Source organism: Tenrec ecaudatus, chromosome 10 (assembly GCF_050624435.1).
Source record: "Tenrec ecaudatus isolate mTenEca1 chromosome 10, mTenEca1.hap1, whole genome shotgun sequence".
Taxonomy (NCBI): Eukaryota; Metazoa; Chordata; class Mammalia; order Afrosoricida; family Tenrecidae; genus Tenrec; species Tenrec ecaudatus.
In genome coordinates, this window is record NC_134539.1 from 38,297,525 (window position 1) to 38,325,035 (window position 27,511).

General features: G+C 45.5%; 1 protein-coding gene across 2 annotated transcripts in view; it reads left to right on the top strand.

The window, feature by feature from the left end:
* Positions 1–14,095: 14,095 nt before the first annotated feature.
* The window catches only part of TMEFF1 (transmembrane protein with EGF like and two follistatin like domains 1), a 102,714-nt gene continuing 89,298 nt past the window's right edge, over positions 14,096–27,511 (top strand). The window contains exon 1 of one of the 2 annotated variants that reach the window (XM_075560230.1): positions 14,096–14,721. In XM_075560230.1, coding sequence (XP_075416345.1) covers positions 14,538–14,721 — 184 coding nt within the window. In that variant the 5' untranslated portion in view covers positions 14,096–14,537. The remainder of the gene's footprint in view (positions 14,722–27,511) is intronic. The other variant, XM_075560231.1, reaches the window with a different exon arrangement.

The window sequence follows — 27,511 nt, forward strand, 5'->3', positions numbered from 1 at the left end:
TGCTCCATTTCTACTTCACAGTTATCACACTGAGCTGTAATTGATAGTGTTCACGTGTGTCTCCTCCATTGGCTTGAGAGGGCAGGATTCTGTCTGGCCCCAAAACTCTAGAGCAGGGGTCCTCAAACTTTTTTAAACAGGGGGCCAGTTCACTGTCCCTCAACCCGTTGGAGGGCCGGACTATAGTAAAAAAAAAAACAACTATGAATAAATTCCTCTGCACACTGCACATATCTTATTTTGAAGTAAAAAAACAAACGGGGCAAAAACACCCAGCAGGCCGGATAAATGTCCTCGGCGGGCCGCATGTGGCCCGCGGGCCATAGTTTTGAGGACCCCTGCTCTAGAGGCTAGCATGTGACAAATGCTTAGTAAGAGTTTCATGAAGAAATGCCACATTTTCCATGGGCACAGCTTAATTGAGGATAAATGCCAACTCATTGAAGAGGGCTTTTTTGGTTTCTTTTTTTAACACAAATCCGTAAATCCCACTTAATGTTTAAGTAAACTTGGTTTCTGTTCCTTAGACTCGAAAACAGTGCAATACACCTTAATGAATGGTGTTAGCATAGGTTCTGTGATAGATTGTAGCTTACACTTGCTCACTCATGCTTACCTCCACAGAACAGGTATCCCCTACCCCCTGATTTTGGGCTCCACTATTGGGTGGTATCGTCAGTGGCATGTTGCTGCTCCATGGGAGAAAAATGAGGCTTTTTACTCCTGTAAAGATTTACAATCTTGGAAACCCACAGGGGCAGTTCTACACTCTCCTATAGGGTCACTATGAGCTGGAATCAACAAGACGGTAGTGAGTTTGTTTTTTTTGGAGCCTACATCAGCCAACTCCCATGACCTCTGGGAAATGAATTTGTATCGTGGCATGTAGCTCATTTTGTGATTGTCTGCTCTGTAGTAATAACTGGCTGACCATGATTCGCCTAGGGCAGTGGTTCTCAACCTTCCTAATGCTACAACACCTTAATACAATTCCTCATGTTGTGGTGACCCCCCAACCATAAAATTATTTTCGTTGCTACTTCACCACTGTCATTTTGCTACTGTCATGAATCGGGTAACCCCTGTGAAAGGGTCGTTTGACCCCCAAAGAGATCGTGACCCACAGGTTGAGAACCACTGGCCTAGGGCTTTCCAATCATAACAGTATGTCTGAACTACTTAGAGAACTTGAAGCTTCCTGAGCTTCATCCAGCATTAGGTAATCAAAATTTCTGGATTGCTGTCCAGGAATCTGCGGCCTTTTAAAACTTTCTGGGTAGGTTTTATGTCGTGAGCCATGCACATTTTGGCCACGTGGCATTTTGGGGCCAGCAACATTTAAGTGTCTTCAGCAATATAATTGCTGACGTCAGATGGATCTTGGCTGGAAGAAGAGAATACCAAAAAGATGTTTAAATGTGTTTTATTGACAATGAAAAAGGCATTCCACTGTGTGGCTCATAACTACCCATGGGTAACATGGAGAAGAAAGGGAATTCCAGAACACTTCATGTGTTCATCTGGAACCTGCACTTGGACCAAGAGGCAATTGTTTAAAGAGAACTAGGGAACCTTGTGGTATAAAATCAGGAAAGGTATCTGTCAAGGTTATATCCATTCACAATACTTGTTTAATCTGCATACTGAGCAAATAATGTGAGAAACTGAACTATATAAAGAACATGGAATCAGGATCAGAGAAAGGCTTATTAACTATCTGAGATATGCAGATGACACAACTTTGCTTGCTTGCTGAAAGTGAGGAGGATTTGCTGATGAAAATCCAGGACTGCAGTCATCAGTACAGCTTGCAACTCAATGTAAAGGAAACCAAACTCTTCACAACTGGACCAATAGACACTGTCGTGATACTTGGAGAAAAGATTGAAGTTTTAAAGGATAAGATTTTGCTGAGAGTCACACTCAATGCTCTTTGAAGCAACAGACAAGCAATCAAATGGCATATTGAATTGGGCAAATCTGCTGCACAAGACCACCTTAGGGTGTTGAAGAGAAAAAGGGTCACTTTGAAGACTAAGGTTCACCTGACCCAAGCTATGATATTTTCAATCACCTCATATGCATATGGAAGTCGGACAATCAATGATGAAGATGGAAAATGACTGGATGCATTTGGATTATGGTGCTGGGAAGAACATTGAAAGGGCCATGGACTGCCCAAATAAATAAATGTCTTGGAAGAAGTATAGCCAGAATACTCCTCACAAGCGAGGATGATGAGTTTGTCTCGTGCACTTAGGACATGTTATCAGGAGAGATATGAACTGAAAAATCCAGGCATTGAGTCAAGCCTAACTCATAGATACCCTATAGGACAGGGTAGAACTGCTTCCTTGGGTTTCCCAAGCTTTTCATTTTTATCTCTCTAGTCTCATTTTTCTCTCACCAGAGTAGCTGGTGGGTTCAAACTCAGACCTTGTGGTTAGCAGCTCAGCATGTAGGTCCCTATGCCCTCCAGAAGAGACACACTCACTTCCATCAAGTCAATTCTGACTCATGGAGACCCCCTATAGCACAGAGTAGAAATGGCCCCGTGGGTTTCTGAGCCTGGAACTCTTTACAGCAGCAGAAAATCTTGTGTGGTAGTTAGATGATTTCATGTCAACGTGAAAGTGTAAGGGTGGAATCCAACCTGTTAATCTGAGGATGTCCCCTTGGGGGTGCGGCCTTCTCCAGGGGTGGCCCCATGTGGGCTGCCTGACTCTAAGAGCGGTGGATGTCCTGCCATACATCAGACTCTGACCTAGGATCCACATGGTCTGCGCTCATGGCCTGTGATCTTCCTGCATTCCACATCTTTGCTGCATCATCAGCTTGCAGCTGTTAGTATGAAGAGAGCTCAGGCTTGCAGCAGGTCTTGTGGACTTGAGTTGGACTGAGCTGGGATACCTTTTTTTGATATAAGATTACTTGTAGATATAAATCATTTTCATATATATACATTAGGCAGGGCTCTCTAGAGAAATGAAACCAGGACACTTATGATTATATATATAAACATATATGTGTATATACACACACACACACATATATATATAGCAACATATACATATGTATATGCAGTGAGAAGGCATATAACAGTTAATCAGTCCACACAGCAGTACAGAGGGCTAAGTTCAACTCATGGAACAGTTAATATACTGGGAGTCCTTCAACTCATGTGGGCTGCTGGGGCCAAGGTCAAGGAAGCAGACAGCAGAGTCCTCCCTGGGGCAAGGCAAGCAGCGTCTGCCCACAGGCAGCAAGCAGCAGGTGGGTCACCAACTGTCAGTAGCTCAGGAACTTAGCGAAGCAGGCCTAGATGGGATATCAAACGCAAGCAATGGAAGGCGACAGGATCCCCCAGTCTCAAGCTCAAACAATGTACACACCAGCAGCATGGTGAAGCAGATCTCAAAGGACCCTCAAGAATTAGTGACATGATCCAAGGGTTGGCTTGGCACACAGGTAGTGTAGCTCACAGGTTGAGGCAGAGAGCTAGCTAGCTACAGCAGCAGCACACGTGCTCCAGCATGCTCTGATCACCGGAGAGCAAGAAAGAGAGGGGCGGGACTTGCCAATTTATCTCTTTGCCCTCCAATCAAACTGGAACTTGATTAATCCCACATGTTCCTATTGGCCTGATTGGTCAATATAATAAAATATAATATATAATAAAATAATATATAAAATCACTAGATGTTTCTCTAGATAAATTTGGCCCAATACATGTCATCTTTCTGGAAATGATCTTCATACTTGGTAAAGTGGAAGGTCAGTGAAAGAGTCAGACACACAATGAGATGGATTGACACAGTGACTGCAAGCACTGGCTTAAACAATTGTGAGGATGTTTCAGGACTGGACAGTGTTTTTTTCCTGTTGAACATAAGATCGCTATGAGTTGAACTGACTTGATGGCATGTAACAATGTCCATACCACCCTGAAATGCATAGATCCTGTTGGATCTCAGAAGCTGAGCAGGATCAGTCAGGCCAGATTAGTACTTGGATGGGAGACTGGGAATACTGGGTGGTGTTTTGGGCAAGCACTGGACTGCTAACTGAACGGTGGCTGATTCGAACCCACTAGATGCTCAGTGCGAGAAAGATGAGCTTATATGCTCCCATAGTTTTAAAGCCTTCAAAAACCTCCATAATGACCACATGAGTTGGAATTGATGCATATCAGTGAGATCCCACCCTCTCTGAATAAGACCTTTTTTGGTCACCATTGAAAGTCTGAATTTTAAACAGATTCTTGAGTGGGTGTCTCAGAGCCATCAGCTCGTTCCAGGTAGCACCTGTCTCATTTCCAGCAGCTTTTCCAGAACTACCGCCTTCACCACGTAGTTCCACGAGTTTGTCCAATTCTAACCTGGGCTTGTTCAGTGTTTTTCCTTTTCTGATGGACGCATCATAGGGAGGATAAATAGATTGGAAAGTGTTTTCTATGTCTTTCCCAGTGCTGTCTAGAATCAATGGACTGACCACTTCTTTCAAGTCATTTGTCTGCACCTCTCGGGCAAGACTTCCATCATTTTCTTTCAGATTTGGCGGACCTGCTGGTGCTGAGTGTAAGAGGTCTTCCTAATCTGATTGTTGTCCTTTTTAGTAAAACTAACACAGGACAGAGGAAGCAGACCGACATCAGCAGTCCTGACATCAATGTGAGCCTCCATGGGGGCTGCCATTTTTTTGACCCTGGAGCACATTTTGTCACACGTAAGATCCATGCCAGGGAAGTTGGTCAGGCAGCTTTTGCCCCAAATGTTTTCAGTAATTAGCTTGAGTTTTCTAAATGCAACTTCATCATTCTGTGGATCAGCCAGGCTCACTTCAAAAACTCGACCCTAGAGGCTATCAGATATGATTTTGGTTTCTTGGTCCTGGCGACTAATGTTTCCCCAATATTTCTTATATTGAACATAGCTGGTGCTTTCCCATCATCCCAATCTTTCTAAGAAAATGGATCAGCCACTTTCTTCTTAGCTCCTTTTGGGGCCCCTTTTGTAAGGCGCTTGTCCTTGCCATGGTGCCGCTCAGAGAGCCAAGAGGTTTTTTGTGTACGGTTTTGGCCACCTCTCCTGAAGGAGCTCTGGTGGTGCTGTGGGTCAGGTGTTGGTTGGCAACCACAAGGTTGACGTTCGAATCCATTAGCTGCTGGGTGGGAGGAAGATGAGGCTATTGGTCCATAAAGATGTATAGCCTCAGGGACCCTATGTATGATCACTTGAAGCTGACACCGACTTCTTGGCAGCAGGTAAGATGAAAGCGTGCGACAGGGTTGTATTAGATGACAGCTAAGAGCCTTTTTCTTTTTTGTCATAGTGTGGTTTCCTAAGTGACTGAGATCCTGTTGTTGAAGGAGAGTTGTTTTCAAGGCTAAAAGATTTTGAGAAATTTGTATTGGTTTTCTTATTTAACTTGGGGAGAGACAGATGTAAATTCATTTGTGAATTTCTTTTTTATTGATGGGGTGTCTCTCCTCAGGAGAAGCCAAGCTTTAGCAGAGACGCTGCTGGAATGGTCTGAGAATTGTTCAGCTCCAGTTTAGCTAGTGCAAATCTAAGGACACGTGATTCAGCAAACCTAGAATAAACCCTCCTGAGACTACTAGTATCGACTCCATGTAGGGTTTCAAAGGCTGTAGATCATTACAGATGCAGATAACCTCATCCTTCCCCACATAGTGGCTGGGGGGTTTGAACTGCTGACCTTGTGGTTAGCAGTGTAACCTTACCCAACCACGAGGGCGCCTTTCAAAGTTAAAGTAGAAGTTCAATTTTAGTTCTAACGATTCCCATGACACTGTGAACAGCTTGGATGTGTGCGTTGCATCTGCATAAATTGTTAAAAATGTGATTTATATAAAAAGCATGATGAAATTATAATTTCAAAAGGAAATAAGAACTTTGAAATTATATACATTTCATTGAAAAACTTCAGACAAAATAGAAATGCACATAAGAAAGTACCTATTGACCTCTTTTTCTTAAGCCCATCTATAAGATACTACCAATGCTAACATATTATTGTATATTCTCTTGGACTTTTCCCTACAGCTGTGAATATATAGACACATAGTTTTAGTACAATAGAATTTTCTTATATATACTCAAAAATACTCTGCTTGTTTCAAATGTACATAACCTAATCATCATCATAAAAAAACTCATGATAAATGGGGAAAAGGTTGACGTGGTCAAGGATATTGTCTTATTGGATCCACAGATCAATTATCATGGAAGCAACAGTTAAGAGATCAAAAGATGTGTTGCATTAGGCAAATCTGCCGTACAAGATCTCTTAAGAGAATTGAACAGTAAGGATATTACTTTGAGGACTGAGCTGCACCTGACTCCGCCATGATATTCTCCATTGCATCATATGTGTGCAACGTTGGGCACTGGATAAGGAAGATCATAGAAAAATCTATGCTGGGGTCACAGGAAGAGAGGATCTAGTCAGGGTGCAGTGTAGTATTGATGAAACATACAACTTTCTTCTAGTTCTTTAAGGGCTTCCCCGCCCACTATCATGACCCCAATTCTACTTTAAAAATCCGGCTGGACCAGAGCATGTACATACACTTGTACAGATAAGAGCTGGAAACACAGAGAATTCAGGACAGATAAAACCCTCAGGACCAATAATGAGAGTAGTGATACTAGGAGGGGAAGGGGAAGGTAGGGGAGAAAGGGGGAACTGAACACAAGAATCTACATATAACCCCTTCCCAGGGTGATGGACAATAGAAAAGTGGGTGAAGGGAGACATCGGTCAGTGTAAGACATGGCAAAATAATAATAATTTATAAATGATCAAGGGTTTGTGAGGGAGGGAGGGAGGGTGGGGGAGAAGGTGAAAAAAAAAAAAAGGAGCGGATACCAAGGGCTCAAGTAGAAAGAAAATGTTTTGAGAATGATGATGACAATATATGTACAAATGTGCTTGACTTAATGGATGTATGATTAGATTGTGATAAGAGCTGTATGAGCCCCCAATAAAATGATTAAAAAAAAGAATCTATGCACGTGATTTGTGGTGCTGGAGAATATCAGAAGTACCATGGGGGGCAAACCTGTATTCGAAGCATTATGGGCAGAGTGCTACTCAGAGGCAGTGGTAACAAGACTTTGTTTTCTGTACTTTGAACATATTGTTAGGAGAGACCAGTCCCTGGAGAAGGATATCACGGGTGGTACACTGGAGGGGCAGAGGGACGAAGGAAGGCTCTCCAGGAGATGGATCGGCACAGTGGCTGTATCAGTGCGCTCACGTGTAGGAACAAGAATGGTGAGGCTGACACAGGACCATGCAATGTTTCATTCTGTTGTGCTTAGGGTTGCTATGGGTGGGAGCCAACTCGAAGGCACCCAACAACAAAGACAATGATCATCATTGCTTGAGCTATATAATGCTCCACTGTACACAGATAGAAATGAGACCTGTTGTCCTTGCATTGGGTCTTGCTCATGGCCACCCCATGTGTCACAGGGTTGAACTGTTCCGAGGGCTTGCAGTGACTGCTCTTTCAGAAGCAGACTTCCTTTCATGGGGCCATGGACGGGGTTCAAATTGTCAGTCTTTAAGTTAAAATTAAAAAGTGACCGCAATCGAGTTGATTTGACTTAGAGCTAGCCTCTACGACAGGTAGGACTGCCTCTGTGGGTTTCTGAGACTGATGTTCTTCACGGGTGTAGAAAGCCTCATAGTTCTCCCACAGAGTGGCCGGCTTTGCATGGTTGACCTTGCAATGAGCAGGCCAATGCAGAACCACTACATTCCAGGGCTCGCTTTACAGGAGCGGGAGCCTTTCGCTATGTCCCAACCAAGGAGTGGCTGAGGTTTTAGACTGCTGACTTCGAGGCCCGCAGCCCAACAAGTAACCAATTATCAGATGTAAACTCCAGGAATCTTTATTTTACTGAGAGGTTCCATAATTTAGCTAACTGGTCCCCTGTGATGGAATATATATAAATTTTATTAAAAGATCATTTTATTGGGGACTCTTACAACTCTTGTTACAATCCATGCATCGATTGTATCAGGCATGTTTGTACATATGTAGCCTTCATTCTTTAGTAGACATTTACTTTCTTTAAAAAATTTTATTATGTTTTTATTGTTTATGTTTTTAAATAAGAGAGATTCCAAATAAGTTTTGAGAATCATTTGGCATATTGCTTCCCCATTTTTAAAAATCATTTTATTAGGGGCTCATACAACTCTTATCACAATCCATACATACATCAATTGTGTAAAGCACATTTGTACATTCATTGCCCTCATCATTCTCAAAACATTTGCTCTCCACCTAAGGCCCTGGTATTAGGTCCTCATTTTTCCCCTCCCTCCTCCCTCATGAACCTGTGATAATTTGTAAATTATTGTCATATTTTGCCCTGTCCGACATCTCCTTTCACCAACTTTTGTTGTCCGTCCCCCAGGAAGGTAACATTTAGATCCTTGTAATCAGTCCCCCCTTTCCAAGCCACCCTCCCTCTACCCTCCCAGTATTGCCACTCACACCACTGGTCCTGAAAGGTTCATCAACCCTGGATTCCCTTTGTTTCCAGTTCCTATCTGTACCAGTGTACATCCTCTGTTCTAGCCAGAATTGCAAGGGAGAATTGGGATCATGATAGTGGGGGTGGGGTGATGGGGGGTGGAGGAAGCATTTAGGAACTAGAGGAAAGTTGTATTTTTCATCGTTGCTACATCGTACCTTGACTGTCTCATCTCCTCCCCAAGACCCTTCTGTAAGGGGATGTCCAGTGGCCTACAAATGGGCTTTGTGTCTCTACTCCGCACTCCCCCACTCATTCACTAGGTAAGCTTTTTTGTTCTGATGATGCCTGATACCTGATCCCTTTGACACCTTGTGATTGCACCAGCTGGTGTGCTTCCATGTGGGCTTTGTTGCTTCTGAGCTAGATGGCTGCTTGTTTACCTGCAAGCCTTTAAGACCTCAGATGCTATATCTTTTTTTCTTAATTAGAGAATTGTCTTTTAATCCTTTTCTTACTGTATTATATATATATATATTTAATTTTAATAAATCTTTTTATTGGGGCTCATACAACTCTTATCACAATCCATACATTCATCAATTGAGCAAAGTACCCTTATACATTCATTGCACTCGTCATTCTCAAAATTTGCTTTCCACTTGGGTTCCTGGAATCAGCTCGTTTTCCTTTTCCCCCACCTCCCTCCCCGCTCCCCACTTCCCCCTTAATAGTTTATAAATAATTATTTTATCTTATCTTACACTGCCCAGCGTCTCCCCTCACCCACCTTCCCATTACCCATCTCCCAGAGAGGAGGTTACACATAGATCTCCAAGATCGGTTCTCCCTTTCTACACCCCCTTCCCTCCAGGTGTTGCCACTCCCACCGCTGGCCCTGAGGGGTTCATCCGTCCTAGATTCCCTGTGTTTCCAGATCCCTACTGCACCGCTGTACATCCTCTGGTATAACCAGGTCCGCAAAGTAGAATTGGGGTCATGATACTTGGGAGGGGAGGAAGCGTTCAAGAACTAGAGGAAGGTTTTGAGTTTCATTGTTGCTACCCTGAACCCTGAGTGACTCATCTCCTCCTCACTACCCCTCTGCAAGGGACGTCCAGCTGTCTACAGATGGGCATTGGGTCCCCATCACGCACTCCCCCTCATTCACGGTGATGTGATTTCCCGCCACCCCCCCGCCCCCTGCTTTGGTGTTTGAGACCTGGTCTCCTCTGCCCTTCACGATCACCCATGTTGGTGTGCTGGTTCTGTATGGGGTTTGTTGCTTCTTGGCTAGATGGCTGCTTGTTTGCTTTCAAGTCTTTAAGTCCCCAGAAGCTATATCTCTCAGTAGCCGGGCACCATCAGCTTTCTTCACCACACTTGCTTATGCACACCTTCGTCTTCAGCGTTTATGTGAGGAAGGTGATCACATAATGATTGTTTTTGTTCCTTGGTGTCTGCTACCTGGTCCATTCAACACCTTGTATTCGCTTAGGCTGTGTGCTTCTTCTCTGTGGGCTTTGTTGCTTCTGAGCTAGATGCTGCTTGTTTGACTTCAAGCCTTTAAGACCCCAGACGCTATATCTTTTTGATAGCTGGGCACCATCAACTTTCTTCACTATATTTGCTTATGCACCTGCTTTGTCTTCAACAGTTGTGTCGGGAAGGTGAGCATCATAGAATGCCAATTTAATAGAAGAAAGTATTCTTGCATTGAGGGAGTACTTGAGTGGAGGCCCAATGTCCTTTTGCTACCTTAATACTAAACCTACAAATATATGCCCATAGATAGATTTCCCCATCCTCATATATAAATATATTTGCATATGTACATGCCTTTATCTAGACCTCTATAAATGGCCTTTGCCTCCCAGCTCTTTTCTCTATTTCCTTTGACTTTCCTCCTGTCCCACTATCATGCTCAGTCCCCACCTGGGCTTCAGTAATTCCTCTTGGTTATATTACCCTTGATCATGCCCTACCAGGCCTCCCACCCTCTCCTCACCACTGATTTGGATCACTTGTTCCCTTGTACCTGGGTTTGTTAACACCAGTACCTTTCCTCCCACCTCTACCTCTCCCATGTCCCTCCAGAACGGTCAGTCCGGTTGTTTTCTCCTCCAGATTGTTTATCCGGCCTATCTTATTTAGACAGACCTAAACATTTACTTTCTATTGAGCACTTGATATCAGCTCCTTTTATCCCCCTCCCCATAACCCCTTGATAGATTATAAATTATTATTTTCATATCTTACACCAACCCGTTTTCTTTCCCCCATGTTTTCTATTGCTCTTCCCCCTGGAGAGGGGTGTATGGTTATGTCCATCATTGTGATAATTTCCTCCTCTCTCCTTCTCTACCCCTACCTCTTTGGTATCACTACTCCCACTCTTGTTCCAGGATTCCATGTGTTGTGAGCCCCCATCTCCTATCTATACCTGTGTACATGCTCCAGTCTAGTCTGAATTGAGAAGCAGCACTGGGGATAGTGGGGGGTGAGTAAGCCTCAAGGACCCAGAGGAATATTGTGCACTTCATTGATGCTTTAATGTACCCTGGTTGACTCATCCCTTCCCTGTGGACCCTCTGTAGCCAATGTTCCATTGTTTACACATGGGCTTTGGGTCTCTGCTCCATCCCACCTTGTTCTCAACAATATGTTTTCTGTGTCTTCTGATGCCTATTATCCAATACCTATGACTCTTCATGATTGTACCAGTGGTATGCTTCTTCCATGTGGGCTTGTTGCTTCTCTGCTGAATGGCCTCGTTTGACTTCAAGCCTTTCAGACCCCAGATGCTGTATCTTTTAATAGCCGGGCACCATCTGCCTTCTTCACCACATTTGCTTATGCACTCATTTTGTCTTCAGTGATTGTGTTGAAAGGGTGAGCAGCTCAGAATGCCGATTTGTTAGAACAAAGTGTTCTTGTAATGAGGGAGGATTTAAGCAGAGGCCCAAAGTCCATCCACTACCTCAGTGTATTGCCTTATAAATATGTATGTAGGCCAATACCTCTTATTTTTGTGGATTAATGCATGTACATCTGTACACACCTACGCTTATACCTCTATCTATTGCTTTGCTTCCTATTCCTTGCTGTTTCCTTTTACCTCCTTCCTGCTCCACCATCACTTCCCCTCTATTTCCGCCTTTTAGTACTTCCTCTTTGCTAGTTTGCTGTTGCTCCACCATGCCCAGAATCTCTATTGCCTCCTTGTTGCTGATTCTAATTCCCTAGTTGTTCCCCTGTAGATGGTGCTGCCTGCTCACTGCACTCTTCCCCTGCTACCTCACTCCCCAACCCCCCTGGGACTGTTGGTCCCACTGCTTTCTCCTCAGGCTTGCTTCCCATGCCTATCTTACATAAGTAGGCAAACTATGACATAGACCAAACAAAAGATGGAAAAAAGAAAAGGAGAGAGAGAAAAAAGAGAGAAAATATACATAATTCCAGGTCTGTTCGCCTACCTTCAAGACTATCTCTCCACTGGTCATGAGGGAACTATAGGAAAAGTCCCTCCCAGGCTGAAGTCCATTTTGGGGGCTCTTCAGGGGCTTCGTAGCTTTGCTTTGCTTCAGTTGCTGATCTGTTATGTTCCCTTCTTGGTTTGCCCTGCTGTACGGGATTCAACCGCACTACCTCCCCACCATGTGACCCCAAAATTGTCCTCTGTTGCAGTCTGCTCCAGTAAGAAGACAACATGACAAGAGCTGTTGTGGGCTCCACAGTCCCCTCTGTGTTCCACTTGCTCCCAGCAGGGATGTAGTCTGGTGTGCCAGCATGGGGTCCAGACCAACTGTCCCTTTTGATTCTTCCTTCCTGTCTGCTTTCCTGTGGGCATGGCATGCTGGCTCCTCTCCCCAATCTGGAGGTTTAGTGTTGTTCTCTGTCACACATAATTCTTGAGAAGGGGGTCAGATTGGCTCTGGTTGCAGCCAGCCCTGTAGCTCTCTCTTTTTATGCATTCTTCCATGTGGCCCTCATGGTTTGGTACACAGTGGTGGGATCTGCCTGCTTACTCCCAATTCTGTGGAGGCAAGACCAATACTCTCCCCCTGGATGCTAGGTTATATTTTATTACTACCCGTTAATATACATTTTTGTGTGCATTTCCAATTATTTCTTTAGGATAAATTTAAACGAATGAAATTAAGATTAAAGGGTCAAAAAAGATTAAAAGGTCAAACACATTTTCAAGGTTTTTAATAGAGCCAAATTCCTCCCCCCAAATGTATAAATGAATAGAGGTAGATTTTGTCAATTCTTTTAACTCTTGTAAATTGGCCAAAAGTAAACAAAAAAAGTCCCATGGTTTTTATCTGTCTTTTTACTGAACCCAACCAAATCTATTGCTGTGGGGTCAATTCCAACTTATAGAGTGAAGTCTTTCCAACAGTTATCGACTATTTTGTGTGCGTGTGAATAAGACGTCAGCTTCCCATTTTTGTTATGATGGCTTTCTTTTTTATTTATTTGAGCTTTATGTTTATATTGCAAATATTCCCCTAATGTGGTGTTGCTTGTGGTTTCTCATGCAGACATCTTAAATTTTATGAGTCAAATTGATTAGTTTTTCAAGGAGATTTTAAAATTCCTTCTGAGATGGGAAGCAGTGTGGTAGAATGAAAACGGCCATGGGCTTTCAAAAAGTATAGTTTTATGATCTTATTGCCTTCCTTATGCTGGTGGCTACTGAAAGATCAGCAGTTCGAAACCACCAGCCCCTCCAAAGGAGAAAGAAGAGGCATTCGACACAAGTAAAGATTTAGTCTCAGAAACCCACAGTTCTACTCAATGACAGTGTGTTTGCCTACTGGGTCTCACCTCGCAAGATGTGATAGAAAAACAATGGGCTGGGACAGAATCAGAACAGAATTCTCATACAACCCCTAATTTGGGTCCCCTCAGATGTAACTTTACTTTCCTGGGTCCCATCTTCCTCATCAGTAGAATGGGTCTGGCAAACCACTACCTCATAGGGCTGTAACAAAAACTAGAGGGAAGTAGGCAGAGGGCTAGTCCTGGTCTTGCATTTAGCAAATCTCTGAAAATTGAGTGTAGTTAATCGAAGAGGGTAATATAGAATGTTTAAAACGGGACATTTAAATTCAGTTGATGTCTGCCTTTGAGAGTGGCGCGTTTTGGGGGGCGGGGAGGGGGCGCGCGAGGATTCTAGAAATGTAGCCCTTCACCCACATGTCTAAAAACTGTATAGGGGTAAATGTGGTTAGAACCGGCTTCCAACCCGTACGTGACCTTGGACTAGTCACCTTTACCTCTGTGGGCTTACTTTGTTCACCGAGAGAAGAGATGCATAAAAGACCACCTGTCCTCCTTTCCCAGGCCGGCTGCTGGGCGAAGGCAAGGCTTCCAAAGGGCGGCCAAACCGCGGGTTCGGGTGCAGCTCGGGGCGCACCCTCGGCGCTGGCCAGCCCCGGAGCCCGGCGCGCGGGCCGGCCGCGACCCCCGCCCCGCCCCGCCGCAGGAACAATAGCTCCCCTGGAGGCGGCGCCGGCCGCGGGCGGGGGCGGAGCTGTCGGCGCGGGAGCGGGGGGTGTGCGCGGGGCGGGGTCGCGGCCACCCCTCCCGCCCGCGGCTCCGTCACGCGCCCCTCACCGGGCGGGCTGGGGTCTTTGTGACGCGGTGGCGACAGCCGCGGACACAAAGGGAAGGCGAGCAGGCCATCGAGGGGCTGGGCCTGCCCCCACCTCGCGACCCCCGCCCGCCCCGCGCGCGTGCGCGCGCGCGCGCTCGCGCCCCGAGCCTCGGTCTCCCCCACGCGGGCTCGCACCCTCGCGCGCGCCCTCGCGCTCGCGCCCCTCACACGCGCCCAGACCCACCGAGCCGGTCCGGAGGCGGCGGGTCGGGGCCTGGCGGCGCTGCGGGTGGGGCGGGCATGCCGAGGGGCTGCTGCCGGGCGCCGCGGCGCGGCTGCTAGGAGGCGCGGCGGCAGCGGCTGGATGCCCCGGGCCTGGGCGCCCTGCGCTCGCTTCCCGCCGTCCAGGGGCGCCAGCCATGGGCGCCGCGGCCGCTGAGGCGCCGCTCCGGCTGCCGGCCGCGCCCCCGCTCGCCTTCTGCTGCTACACGTCGGTGCTTCTGCTCTTCGCCTTCTCCCTGCCCGGGAGCCGCGCGTCCAACCAGCCCCCGGGCGGCGGCGGCGACTGTCCGGGCGGCAAAGGCAAGAGCATCAACTGCTCAGGTAGGACCGGCCGGGCCCGCCCCGCCCCCTGGGACCCTCCCTCTCCCCCCCGCCTCCCTCGGGGTCCCCGTGGCGGGACTGGGACCGGCCCCGGTGTGGGGTCCGGGCGAACGTGCCTGGAGGGAGGCGACGGTGGGCGGAGGGCAGGGCGCGAGCGCGCCGTGCCGACCTGGGACGGGCGTTGGGGATGGGGAGGGGCCGTGCGTGCGGCCGCGCGAGTCCGGTGGCTGGGCGAGGACCGCCCGGCGTGTGGCGAGGTGGCGGGGCCCGGGCTCCCGGCGCGATCGTGGGTGTGCACGCGGGAGCGCGTGTTGGTGTTGTGGAGACTCGGGGCGCGCGGGGGGCGGCCCCCTGGCAAGGATTCTGCGTGCTCGTGTGCGCCCTGGGGGTGGGAGGCGCTCTGGAACTGGCCACCCTGGCTGAGGGCCGAACCGAGGAAGTGACCATGTGCTGGAGAGGCTCCTCTTTAGGACCCTGGCGCCTCAGAGGGGTCACGGGGGGGCAAGGGATGATCCAGAGGGCGAGGTGGGTAGGAGGTGCGAAGTGATGTTGTGTGGCCTTTAAGTTCAGTGGTGGGCACTGGGGCTTGGAGGGACCCAGGGATTGTGGATATGGGCAGGGAAACAGAACCCAAGAAGTTATCTATATTTGTGTGTGTGTGTGTGTGTGTGTGTGTGCAGAAGCCATTCTGGGTATGCGACGAGGGACGAGGGTTTGTGTTGGTTCAGAAGGAAGGGCCCACGGAGTCATCCTGTTTGTTTCAAACCCAAACCCCGCGTCCCAGGGTAGATTCCGACTCACAGCGACCCAGTAGGAGAGTAGAACTGCCCCATCGGTTTCCAGGGCTGTAATCTTTACCAAAGCAGGGGACTGCCACGCTGGTGGGTTCAAGCCGCTGACCTTTGGGCGAGCAGCTACAATTTGTGCCGCCAGAGCGCTTTTTCCGGAGAAAGCGGTGATTAGGTCTAAAGGAGTGCCCCTGTGTAGCAGTAGAAAAGGGTGGCCCTGGGTTATTATGGTGAAGAGGGAACTCGTTCCCAGGGAGTGATCTTTAGCTTGGAGATGGGCAGCAACTGGAGGGAAGGGAGTGACCTCTCTCCTCCCGTCAAGGCCTCCTGCCCCCCCCCCCCCCCATAGCTGTTGGAAACAAAGAGCGTGCTGGGCTTTAATGGGTGAGGTGTGAGGTAGGAGGAGGCTGTCTGGGCAGTAAAGTTACCCCTTCCTTTCCAAAGGGGTCCGGGAGAAGCCCGGATTCAGGCCCTGGGACCTGGAGAAGGCACCAGGACTGATTGGGGGTAGGTGGGCTCTCCTTGAAGCTGGCCTGATAACAAGCCACATCTTTGCCAACCCGCTCCTTTATCAGTTCCCAATTCACCACTGTCTATAACCCAAGGGATAGGGAGGGAGGATGGCTACCAGACCACAGGGGAATCCGCTGGCCAGCTGCCCCTACAACCTTTGAGATCTTGAAAGGGGCATTGTTTTGGGGGAAGTGGGCCAGGAGCAAGGGACCTTCAGCATAAATGCCCTGCCACTTAATTGAAGCAAACCTTTGGTTTGCTTTTTAGGTTTGCAGGCTAAAACCCCTTAATAATCTGCGTAATGGTATCTTTTATGAGGGGGAGGGTTTTCGAGCCCAGCAAACAATGGCATGCCCATTAAAAGCTTTCCATCCATGTAATAACTTTCACTGGATTAAAAAAAATGTTAAAACAGGCTATGGGATAATGCTTTAGTTTAATAAGTACTCACACTGAAGGGTAAAAGCTTTTGGATACAAGAGTGCCTTTTTGTTACCTACTAGTTCTCAGACTTGTGAATTTTGCTGGTGAGTGTGCTGTGGTTATTTATTCTTGGTATGCGCATTGGTTCCTTAGGAAGATACAGTGGTAGGTCTGTGTGTGTACGTGCGAAGTTCTACAGAAGGAAAGAGAGTACTGGAAACTCACCTGGTTGGTGTAGGGAGAGGGTCTTGGCCCATGCCAAGCAGCTGTGTAATCACTTGAACGTTTTTTTTTTTTTTAGTTTTTTTTTCTATTACAAAAGGGTCCTGGATTTAATAATTGAGATTTTCTTTCGAGGAATTAATATATTTTCACTGATAACAGACATCAACAATGTTTTTGTCTTTTTAAAATTCTAACAAAATAGTTGAGGAACTGCATGTAAAACCGAAAGTTTTCACTACTTGTTGCTTGTAGACCTCTGAAGAATTGTGGTGCTGGAGAAGAATATTGAGAAGGGGACTGTTGACTGCCAAAAGGACAGATAAGTCTGTCTTGAAAGAAGTATGGCCAGAGTGCTCGCTCCTTCGAGGCCAGGGTGGTGAGACTTGGTTTTACATCCTTTGGACATGTTCCCTGGAGAAGGGCATGATGCTTGGTAAATAGAAGGACCGAGAAAAAGAGGAAGTCCTTCCATAGGACACAGTGACTGCACCAGTGGGCTTGCAGCATAGGGATCGTTGTGAGGATGGCCCAGGACTGGGCAGTGTTTCTCTCTGCTGTGCATGGGGTTGACATAGGTTGAAACTGACTCATGGCATCTAACAACAACAATAGCAACAATAATTTTATACTTAAATGGACATTTCTTCTGTCATGTATTTATCTGAGTTATAAAATCTAAATACCCTCAAGTAGAAAATGTTTTGGAAATGATAATGGCCACATTTGTACACATATGCTTGATGCCATTGATGTATGGAATGTTATGCGAGCTGTAAGAGCCCCCAAATAAAATGCTTTTTAAAAAAATCTAAATACTGATTTTTATTTTGAATGCTTCATTTTGCCTGTTCTGGGCTCTCTGGAGCCTGGACCTGTCAGTTGGGCGACAGTCTTCTGACACTCGTAGATGCAAAGCAGCATCTCTCTGGCTTTCTCAGTACACATTGTCCACCTCATGGGAAAAAGACAGAGCCCTGGGGTGCGGTGTTCCACTGGCGACATCTCTCCAAGTTGGCGTTGGTACACGAATCAAGCAGATGTTCAACGGGCTGTATTCATCGTCTTAGTTCAGTCTGACAGATTTTCAGCTTCTGCTATTCTGCATTTTCCCATTTTGCTCACCAGCCTATCATGAAGAGATGCTGTCAGATGGTCTTGTTAGAATCAGATGTAGATGTCTGTAGCATCCTCCCTTTTGCCATGTTAGTAATCCTTTCAAAGGCAAATGCTGTATAGGCTACTTTAATAAAGGGCCCACAGTCACGTTCTCTATTAGTGTGTTTTAAGCTCTTTTACCTAGCCACACTAGAATTTTCCAGGGGCTACGTGACATGTTGACTCCTGTTTGTGGTTGTCTTCTGAATTTGTATATCCTCCCCACCATCCCGCACCCCCCACCTGACTTTTTTCCCCCTGAAATTAAAACTGCCTTCTTTTATTCCTGGACTTCTGGCACCTTGTCAAGATAGCTGAGATCAGCAGCAGTAGTTTTTCAGCCAGATTTAAAAGTTCTTTCAGTATCACGGGGTGTGATTTGTTTGGATCAGAAAGCAAATTCCTTTGAACTAGCTCAGTGTTCTGTAATGCTACACTATCCATGCCACTTACCTTAGATGTTGGCTTCTTTTGAGCAGTGTTCTCCCCTTTCTGGTTTGAAGAGCATGTTCCTTGATGAAGATTTCCAAAGCAAAGAGGCAGCTGAAGGATTGTCCCTCTCCTCTCTTGATAGTCCATCTCCTCGTAGCAGTGGGTCCTTTGTTTAGCTCTCGTTCTGAACAAGCTGCTTTTTGTTGTCCTTTTGCTCCTAAAGATCTCTACTCCTTTGGGGTTTTATACTTCTATCTAAACCACCCCTCCCCAAACTACCCCCCTCACAACTTTGTTTTGATACCATTTTATTTGATCTTTTGTACTTATTTAACATTTAACTTATCCAAAAATACCCTCTTCAGTTCCCCTCACCCCCAGTTTGAAATTCTATGGTACATTTGTGAATAAAGATGAATTTTGAGCTCAGGCGCTCAAGTGACCTTAGACGTGACACCTTTATTCATCTGTAAAAGGAAGATGGAGTTGGTCCTTTTGGGCTGTAGGGTATTTGAAAAGAACTAAGGAGGCATGGGAGAAAGATGGGGCTTTCTACTCCTGCAAAGAGTTATAGTTTCAGAAACTTACAGGGTCAGTTCTGCCCTCCGTGGCATTGAGTTTGTGGGTTTTTTTGGTTGTTGTTTGTTTTAAATGAGGCAAAAAATATAAGGCATTTCTATCTTGGGGAAGGATTTTAGAGAGGTATTACAACATATTCAAAGACCATTAAGTACGACTCAAGGATTTGAACTGGACTTTTAAGTGTCATGGAAGTTGGAAATGGGGTCTCCAGATGGTGGTAAGGATGGTATGATGGATGAAGGAAAGTGTTACATTAGAGGCAATTCAGGACTCTGGAAAATAAAAAGTGAGTTTTCCTAATTAGTCAGGCCTTGGTCAAGATTTTTTGCTTCTAGATCCCTGGTAATAAAATGTGGGTATTTATTATGGGAAATGTTTGGCCAGGTTATCCCTGTCCACAAAGACTAGAGGTCAATTTCTAATTTACAGTGGAAATTACGTGGTCTTGATTTTTTCTCCTATTAACAATAAACATTGGCAGAACTGAACATTTTTAAAACACTGAATACAATTAATAGGCTCAGTGTAGTCACAAAGTTTACAATCATGGGGGCTCATTCTAGAACATTTCTATTGCTCCAAAAAGAAACCTCTTTCCCATCAGCAGGCTCACTTCCCATTCTCCCCCCATCCCATCCCCTGGCAACCACTAATCTGTCTCAATGGATTTGTCTATTCTTAGCATTTCATGTACATGGAGTCAAATAATATGTGGCTTTTTATGCCTAGCTTCTTTCACTTATGTTTCTTGGATGCTGTGGCGTGATGAGCTGCTTAAAAAAATTAATCAGTATATTTGTTTTTACCAGTTTCACAGACATGCAATTCGCTTATCACGCATTTCATTGGGTGCATAGGAGCTGTGAGCCCTCACCACTATCAATCCCTGGATATTTCTTCTTCCTGGCACTCGTTATTGTTAGCTCTCCATTTCCTGCCCACCGCCCTTGGCATGTCCCTTTGAAACTCTTAATCCGACTCTTTATAGGGTTATCTATTCTGGGTTTCATTTACAGAAAAATAAGCAAAAATAAAACAAAACAAAAACGGCCCAGCAATAATGACAGAATGAAACAGAAAAATCTCGATAGAAACAAAGTAGACAATCTGAAAAAATCTGGAGCAATTATACATTGGATCAACAGAGAGATCAAACGGCAAGGTGACACATTTTGACGTAACTCTCACCACTCTCAAGTCCATGTCGACTCATAGTGACCCTGTAGGACAGGGCGGAACTGCTCCTGAGGGTTTCTGAGGCTGTAACTCTTTATGAGAGTACAGAGCCCCATCTTTCTCCTGAGGAGTGGCTGGTAGTTTTGAACTGCTGACTTTGCAGTTAGCAGCCCAATGCATAACCACTACACCACCAGGGCTCCTTTGTGACCTAACTGTAACTACACTGTCTGATAACAAGGCCTTTCCTATCTCTAGTCCATAGTCAGAGGGGATTCATCTGAGGCTTATCCACATGGGAAACCTTGTGAATGGGTTTTGAGCTGTCACTGTCATCCATAGCCTTCTGCAGGTTGGGTGTTCAGAATTTAGGCTCTAATATTGAAGCCCTCCCGGGTTTGGGCTTGATTATTTACAGCTCTTGAATCACACAGGCTGGAGGGCTTCTTTGTGGACGTAGCTGTGCCTCACTTAGATGGCTGCTTGTTTTAAAACAAGCCTTTAAAGCCACAGAGGCTATTCTTTCTGATGGCTGGGTACCATTTCTTCACCATTCTTTGCTATCGCACCCACTTCTGCAGTGATCACTTCACTGGGGCAGACTGAGCAGGGCCGTTTTAAAGGAACCAGGTGTTCTTAGATCAGGGTTATCATTAAGGGCGTGCTTAAATGGATTGCTTATATATGGCCTTTCTAGCCTTGGACTTGTAACTTCAAATGATTGGGTGGGACTATGCAAATAAGATGCTTCTGGCTGACTATGGGGTGGGGATTGGACAGCTTGTAAATAATGCAAATAGGGTGCATGGTACTCTTGTGTAGGGGGTATGCAAATAAAGGATATGGGTTGGGTACTTTTGCCATCCTGATTGGCTTAAAAGGGGCCATCCCAGAGGTGGGAAGGGGGAGGGGGGACTTAATTGCCACCAAGAACAAGAAGAGCCAGGATGGAACATGTCCTTTAAGTTCGGGGTCCCTGTACTGAGAACTTCCTAGATCCATAAGACAGTGAGAGTTGTAACACCAGAGATGGTGAAGAACAAGGAAAAGCAGCTTCAAGTGAGAAGCAGTGGCAGAGAAATGGCAGCCGTAGAACGTGGAGGCCACTGTACGATGGGCACGCTGGGCTTTTCAGACTGTGGAGCAAAGTGATTAGCGAGGCTTGCCAACTAATCGAGCAGTAGTTGAATGTCTTCAGGCAAGAGGCTTCCTGACGGAGTGTGCCTCTGGGTACTTATCCGTGTAGTTAGAGTTTCGTGACACTTGCCTGAGAGGACCGATGCCAGCCCCAAAAGTCCTGGGGTGCCCCCAGAAAGGCCTTCCCCAGAAAGGCCCCCCAGAAAGGCCAAGGAGTTTTCCTGACTGAAGACCTGTATCTTGAGTTGTTCCTGATTTTGAATTGTAACCTGTTCATTCTGTAATAAATCTCATGATTGGAAATATGGACTGTGTGTTCTCTGTGGCCATTGCCAATGAATTAACAACAGAGAACTTTCGAGTGCTGTGGGGAAAGACACTGGTGTTTGAATTGGGGATAAGATTGGTAGGTGGAGGTATGTTTGTCCTCCCCCTCAGAGGGTTACTGTGAGTCAAAATTGATTCCATGGTAGTGAGTTTTGTTTTTAAATTTTATTTTATTTTGATTAATTAAGATATTTTATTGGGGCTCTGACAGCTCTTATAACAATCCATACATCAATTGTATCAAGCATATTTGTACATATGTCGCCATCATTTTCTAGATATTTACTTTCTATTGATCCCTTGGTATCAGCCCCGTTCCCATGTCCCCTTGGTAAATTATAAATTATTATTTTCTTTTTCTTAAAGGATTTTATTAGGGACTCATACAACTCTTATCACAATCCATACATACATCAATTGTGTAAAGCACATCTGTACATTCTTTGCCCTCATCATTTTCAAAGCATTTGCTCTCCACTTAAGCCCTTTGCATCAAGTCCTCTTTTTTTCCCTCCCTTCCCGTTCTCCCCTCCCTCATGAGCCCTTGATAATTTATAAATTATTATCTTGTCATATCTTGCCCTGTCCAGCGTCTCCCTTCACCCCCTTTTCTGTTGTCCATCCCCCAGGGAGGAGGTCACATGTAGATTCTTGTAATCAGTTCCCTCTTTCCAACCCACTCACCGTCTACCCTCCCAATATCACCCCTCACACCCCTGGTCCTGAAGGTATCATCCACCCTGGATTCCCTGTGTTTCCAGCTCCTATCTGCACCAGTGTACAACCTCTGCTCTATCCAGACTTGCAAGGTAGAATTCGGATCATGGTAGTTGGTGGGGGAGAGGACGCATTTAGGAACTTAAGGAAAGCTCTATTCTTCATCGGTGCTACATTGCACCCTGACTGACTCATTTCCTCCTCTAGACTCCTCTGTGAGGGGATTTCCAGCAGCCGACAAATGGGCTTTGGGTCTCCACTCTGCACTTTCCCCTTCATTCACTATGGTAAGATTATTTTTCTGATGATGCCTCATACCTGATCCATTCGACATCTCATGATTGCACAGGCTGGTGTGCTTCTTCCACGTGGGCTTTGTTGCTTCTGAGCTAGATGGCCGCTTTTTTACCTTCAAGCCTTTAAGACCCCAGACACTATCTCTTTTGATAGCCGGGCACCATCAGCTTTCTTCACCACATTTGCTTATGCACCCGTTTGCCCTCGGCGATCGTATCATGGAGGTGTTCACCCAATGATATGATATTTTGTTCTTTGATGCCTGGTAACTGATCCCTTCAGAACCACGTGAAAATAATTATTTTCATATCTTACACTGAGTGCTGTCTCCCTTCCCCCATAGTTTCTGTTGTTCATCCCCCTGGAGGGGTATGTGTGTGGTTGTGTGTCGGTTATTGTGAATAGTTCCCCCTGCCCTCCTTGGCCCACCTTCCCCTTCCCTTCCTGGAATCGTTACTCCCATTCCTATTCCTGGATTCCATTTGTCATGAGGTCTTATCTTATTTGTACCTGTGCACATGCTCCAGTGAAAGGCAGTACTGGGGTCATGCTAGTGGGGGGTGGTTTTTGTTTTAATAGGGATAAGCCTTGGCCTGATGATGTTGGCGGTGAAGTTAAATGGAGGAAGTCGGATGATGCTGTCATCCCACTATATTCAGAGTGGCACAAACAGTGTGGACCCTACTAATAACCTGCAGGTTGATAGTTTGAACTCATAGCATCACTGTGGAATACAGGCCTGATCATTACCAACTGCCTCTGTATATACACCTGCCAAAAAAAACGTGGAGCCAAGACAGCCCATGCAATGCAAGGCATTGCCGTGACAGCAGTGAGTTTGCTTTTTCCCTGTCACCTAGCATAGTGTTTTTCATGTTCATACATGTTGTATCATGTAGCAGAACTCCGTTTTCATAGCCAAATAGTCTATGCATGTGACACACTTTGTTCATCCATTTGTCAGTTGATACACACTTGGGTTGTTTTGTACTTTCTGGCTACAAGTTTCGCATGTACAAGTTTTTGTGTTGGACATTTGCCTTATTTCATTAGAGTTGTACCTCCTGGAGGAATTGCTGGGAACTCTGTGCTTAGCATTCTAAGGAACTGCTAAACTTTCCCAAAGCGATGACACCATTTTACATTTCCCCAGCAATATATGAGGGTTCCACCAATTTCTCTGTTTTTTTTTTTTTTTGCTAACACTTGTTATTGTCTTTTCCATTTTAACCACCCTGAAGAATTTCTGCCTGTGGTTATCTTTGCATTTCCTTAATCGCTAATGACAGTGCTCCACTTTTCTTCATAAGGTTGTTAGACAATCAAACAATGCGCTGCTGCCATGCCGGAGCATTTCACTGGCAAATTTCTTAGACGTGGACAGCTTATTCTTTCTCCATAGTCTATTCTTAGTCTAGAAATTTTGCTGAAACTTATTCACCTTGGGTGACCCTGCTGGTATTTAAAATACCAGTGGCCATTGCCATCCATGAGATGGGTTGACACAGAGGCTGCAACAGTGGGCTCAAACATAACAGCAATTGTGAGGATGGCACAGGCAGTGTTTCATCCTGTTGTACATAGCGTCGGTATGAGTTAGAGCTGACTTGACAACGTCTAACAACAACACAGCTATTGACAGGAGCCCTGGTGGTGCAGTGGTTAAAGAGCTTGGCTTGACCTAAAGGTCAATGGTTCAAAACCTACTGGCTACTGTATAGGCAAAAGATGTGGCAATCTGCTCCATAAAGGGTTATAACCCTATAAACCTGTGGGACGGCTCTGTTCTGTCTCAGAGAGTCATTGATTCAAAATACATTTGCTGATAGCAGTGGGTTTGGAATAACTAATTTTGGCATCTTTTAATATACTTATTGGCCATTTGTTTATCTTATTTGGAAAAACATTTATTCAAATCCTTGCTGGGCTTGAGTGTGACATTCTTTTAGTAAATTATGTGGATTGATTCCCAGCGCTCAGATGCTCCAGCTGGTAGGTTAGTCCTACTTGTGTGTGTCATTTGAGTTCTTTGTTTACAGCTGATTTGTGTTTGTTCACAAACTTGTTTTTCCAGTGGTACTCATAATTTAATAAGTGTTACTCCAATTGACGAACCAGGAGTGCAAAAAATTGTTTTCATGAAATGCTTTGGAAAGACTTGATAGAGTCACGAGGCTGAATGAGAGAGCTGTGTTTGAGTGAATTTGATTGTGGTCAAGAAAACTGAAACAGATTGAGGAATCTCTGTAAATCTCTGGAAGAATTCTGCTTGCAGAAAACTTTTCAAGGGCCTATAAATGCTCGTTTAACTTTCTTGGAATGGAACGGAAAATGGACATTATAGGTCATGGGGCAGCTTAACTAAGAAGAAGGTAGAGAACATTGTTCAGCAGACTATATTCAAAGGCCTTGGTGCTGAATTGGGAAATAAATATACAATTGTATACCTTAAGTTAGAATGTTTAACAACATATTTTTTTTTGGGGGGGAGGAGATGATCTATTGCTTTAACTGATTAAAAATTAATTGATTAACTCTCTTCTTGACTGTGTCTGAAAAGAAGGTTTATACTATACAAGGGGACATGAAGAAACAGTGTTGAGTGAATGAATTATTCTGCCTTGGGGGAATCGAAAGCCATTTCACTGCACAAATGGCATTGGGACTGGGCTTGAAAGGGAGACTGTCAGCTTGGAATATCTGGCACACGTCTGCCGGAGCCCTGTGCTGTTGAGGTGCCTGAAACCTTCTTGTCTCTGTTATTTATGTATCATCTTAACTCCTTCGGGTCTTGTCTTTTATGCCACCTTCAAAATGATGTTTTAAATAACTTGCAACCTTTTCCTCCTGCCACCCCCCCCACCCTGCCCTTTGTCTCTCCCCTAACCTAATTGTCCTTTGTGCATTATTTTCTTGTTCTAAAGCACCTATTACTGTGTGACTTACTACACTTTTTACTTGCCACGTTTGTTTTGTTTGCGCCTGTGTGAGTGGTGCCTAGAACAGTGTGAGGAACACAGCTCAGTGCCCAGAATGTATTAAGGACTGAATGGATGTAGAACCTGGGGAAAGTTGGGGTGGGCAGTCTATGGTTTAGACAAAGCACCAAGCTCAAACTCACTATTATTGAGTACCTTCTGACTGTGGGATAGGTAGAGCTTCCCCGTAGGCTTTCCAAGGCAAACTAGAGATCACATGATAGAGTTTTGCAACACCTAAGACTTCTTCATTGCAGATACTTTTTCAACCATATTAATGGGAATTATGCACATGGACCTCGCAGACAGAATACACAGGAATCAATGTGCCTATGTATGCAGGAAGAGACAATGGAGAAGCTCAATATTAGCAATCGAAAGAAGGCCAGGAGGCCAACTGGAACAGACCATCAATTGATCAAATTGAAGCTGAAGTTCAGGGAAGGTGAAGAAAATTAAAACAAGTCTGCCACATCTCAAACAAATTTGACACATTGTGAACTAATGGTAGAAATCTGATGAACTGTTGGAAGGATATCAGGAACATACACGGAGAACACAAAAGATCATTAAAAAGACAAGCAAAGAAGAAAAGATCAGAATGGATGTCTTATGAGTCTCTAGAACTTGCTCTTAAATCTAGAGTAATTAAATGGAATGGAAGAAATGATGACATAAAAGAGTGAAAGAGAAAATTTCAAAGGCGATACCGTCCACCCTCCCACCCCACATAGGCCTTTATGGCCCACAGAAGGGTGGTGGAAGAAAAACCACGGCAAAGGGGAACTAGGGCACTGATCCACCCAAGGGGAGGGTGTTGACTGTATCTCCACAGGAGAGGGAGAGAGAGACGAGGCTCCATTCTGGTGCACCAAACCTTGGGGGCGACATTCCTACTCCTAGCAGCTCATTCAGAGAGAGGACTGCAGGGCAGGCCTCAGCTCAAGACATGATGTCCCCTCCCTAGAGGACAGCACTACGTTGTACAACACTGAAGATAGAGTTTGGGTGTATGTGTGTGCATGTGTGCGGGGTGAGACTGGTTTGGCCCGCCCACATGGGGGCAAACCAAGACGGGAGTGCAACAGACCAGCAATGGGAGCAAAGCCATAAAGTCCCCGAGGAATCCCGATTGGTGGCAGCACTTGACACCTCATCTGAACAGGTTGGGGGATATTCACAAGGGGCCACACTGAAAGTCTAAAGGTATAATGTGGTGGGGATGGGGCACTGGACCTCTCCGTTCTTGACTGCAGGAAGAGCAATGGGGTCTTGTCGAAGGCGCGCCCCTCTATCCCGAATGCTGAGGACGAAAAGGGGATATGTAAGTGCTGTTAGGTCAGCAGTGGTTGCAGCAGCATGTTGACAGAGACGCACGCTGGCTTCAGAAGTGCACATGGCATGAGACTTATTGCTGATGTCAGGTGGATCCTGGATGAAAGCACAGAACACCAGAAAGATGTTTATCTGTGTTGTATTGACTGTGCAAAGGCATGTAGACTGTGTGGTTCATAACCAACTAAGGATAATATTGAGAAGAATGGGAATTCCAGAACATTTTTCATTGTGCTCATGCAGAACCTGTACATGAACAAGGAAATATTGCCTGATTTAAAATAAGCAAGTTGTATGCCAGGGTTGTGTCTTCTCACCATACTTTCAGTCTCTATGCTGAGCCAATAATCTGAGAAGATGGACTAGATGAAAAACAATGCAGCATCAGGAGTAGAAGGCTTAAGAATTTCAAGCTTTCATATGCAGATGAAGAAACCTTGCTCCCCGAAATCGATGAGGACTTGCAACACTTGCAAATGATGCTCTCAAGGACTGACGCCTTCAATATGGATTATAACTCAGTGTAAAAAATAACCAAATTCCTCACAACCAATAGGCAACCTCATAATAAAGACTTAGAAGCAAGGATGATGAGACTTCATTTCATGTGTTTTGGACATGTTATCAAGAGACCAGCCTCGGAAAAGGACATTATGTTTATAAAGTAGAGGTTCAGTAAACAAGAGGAAGACCCTCAGCTAAGGG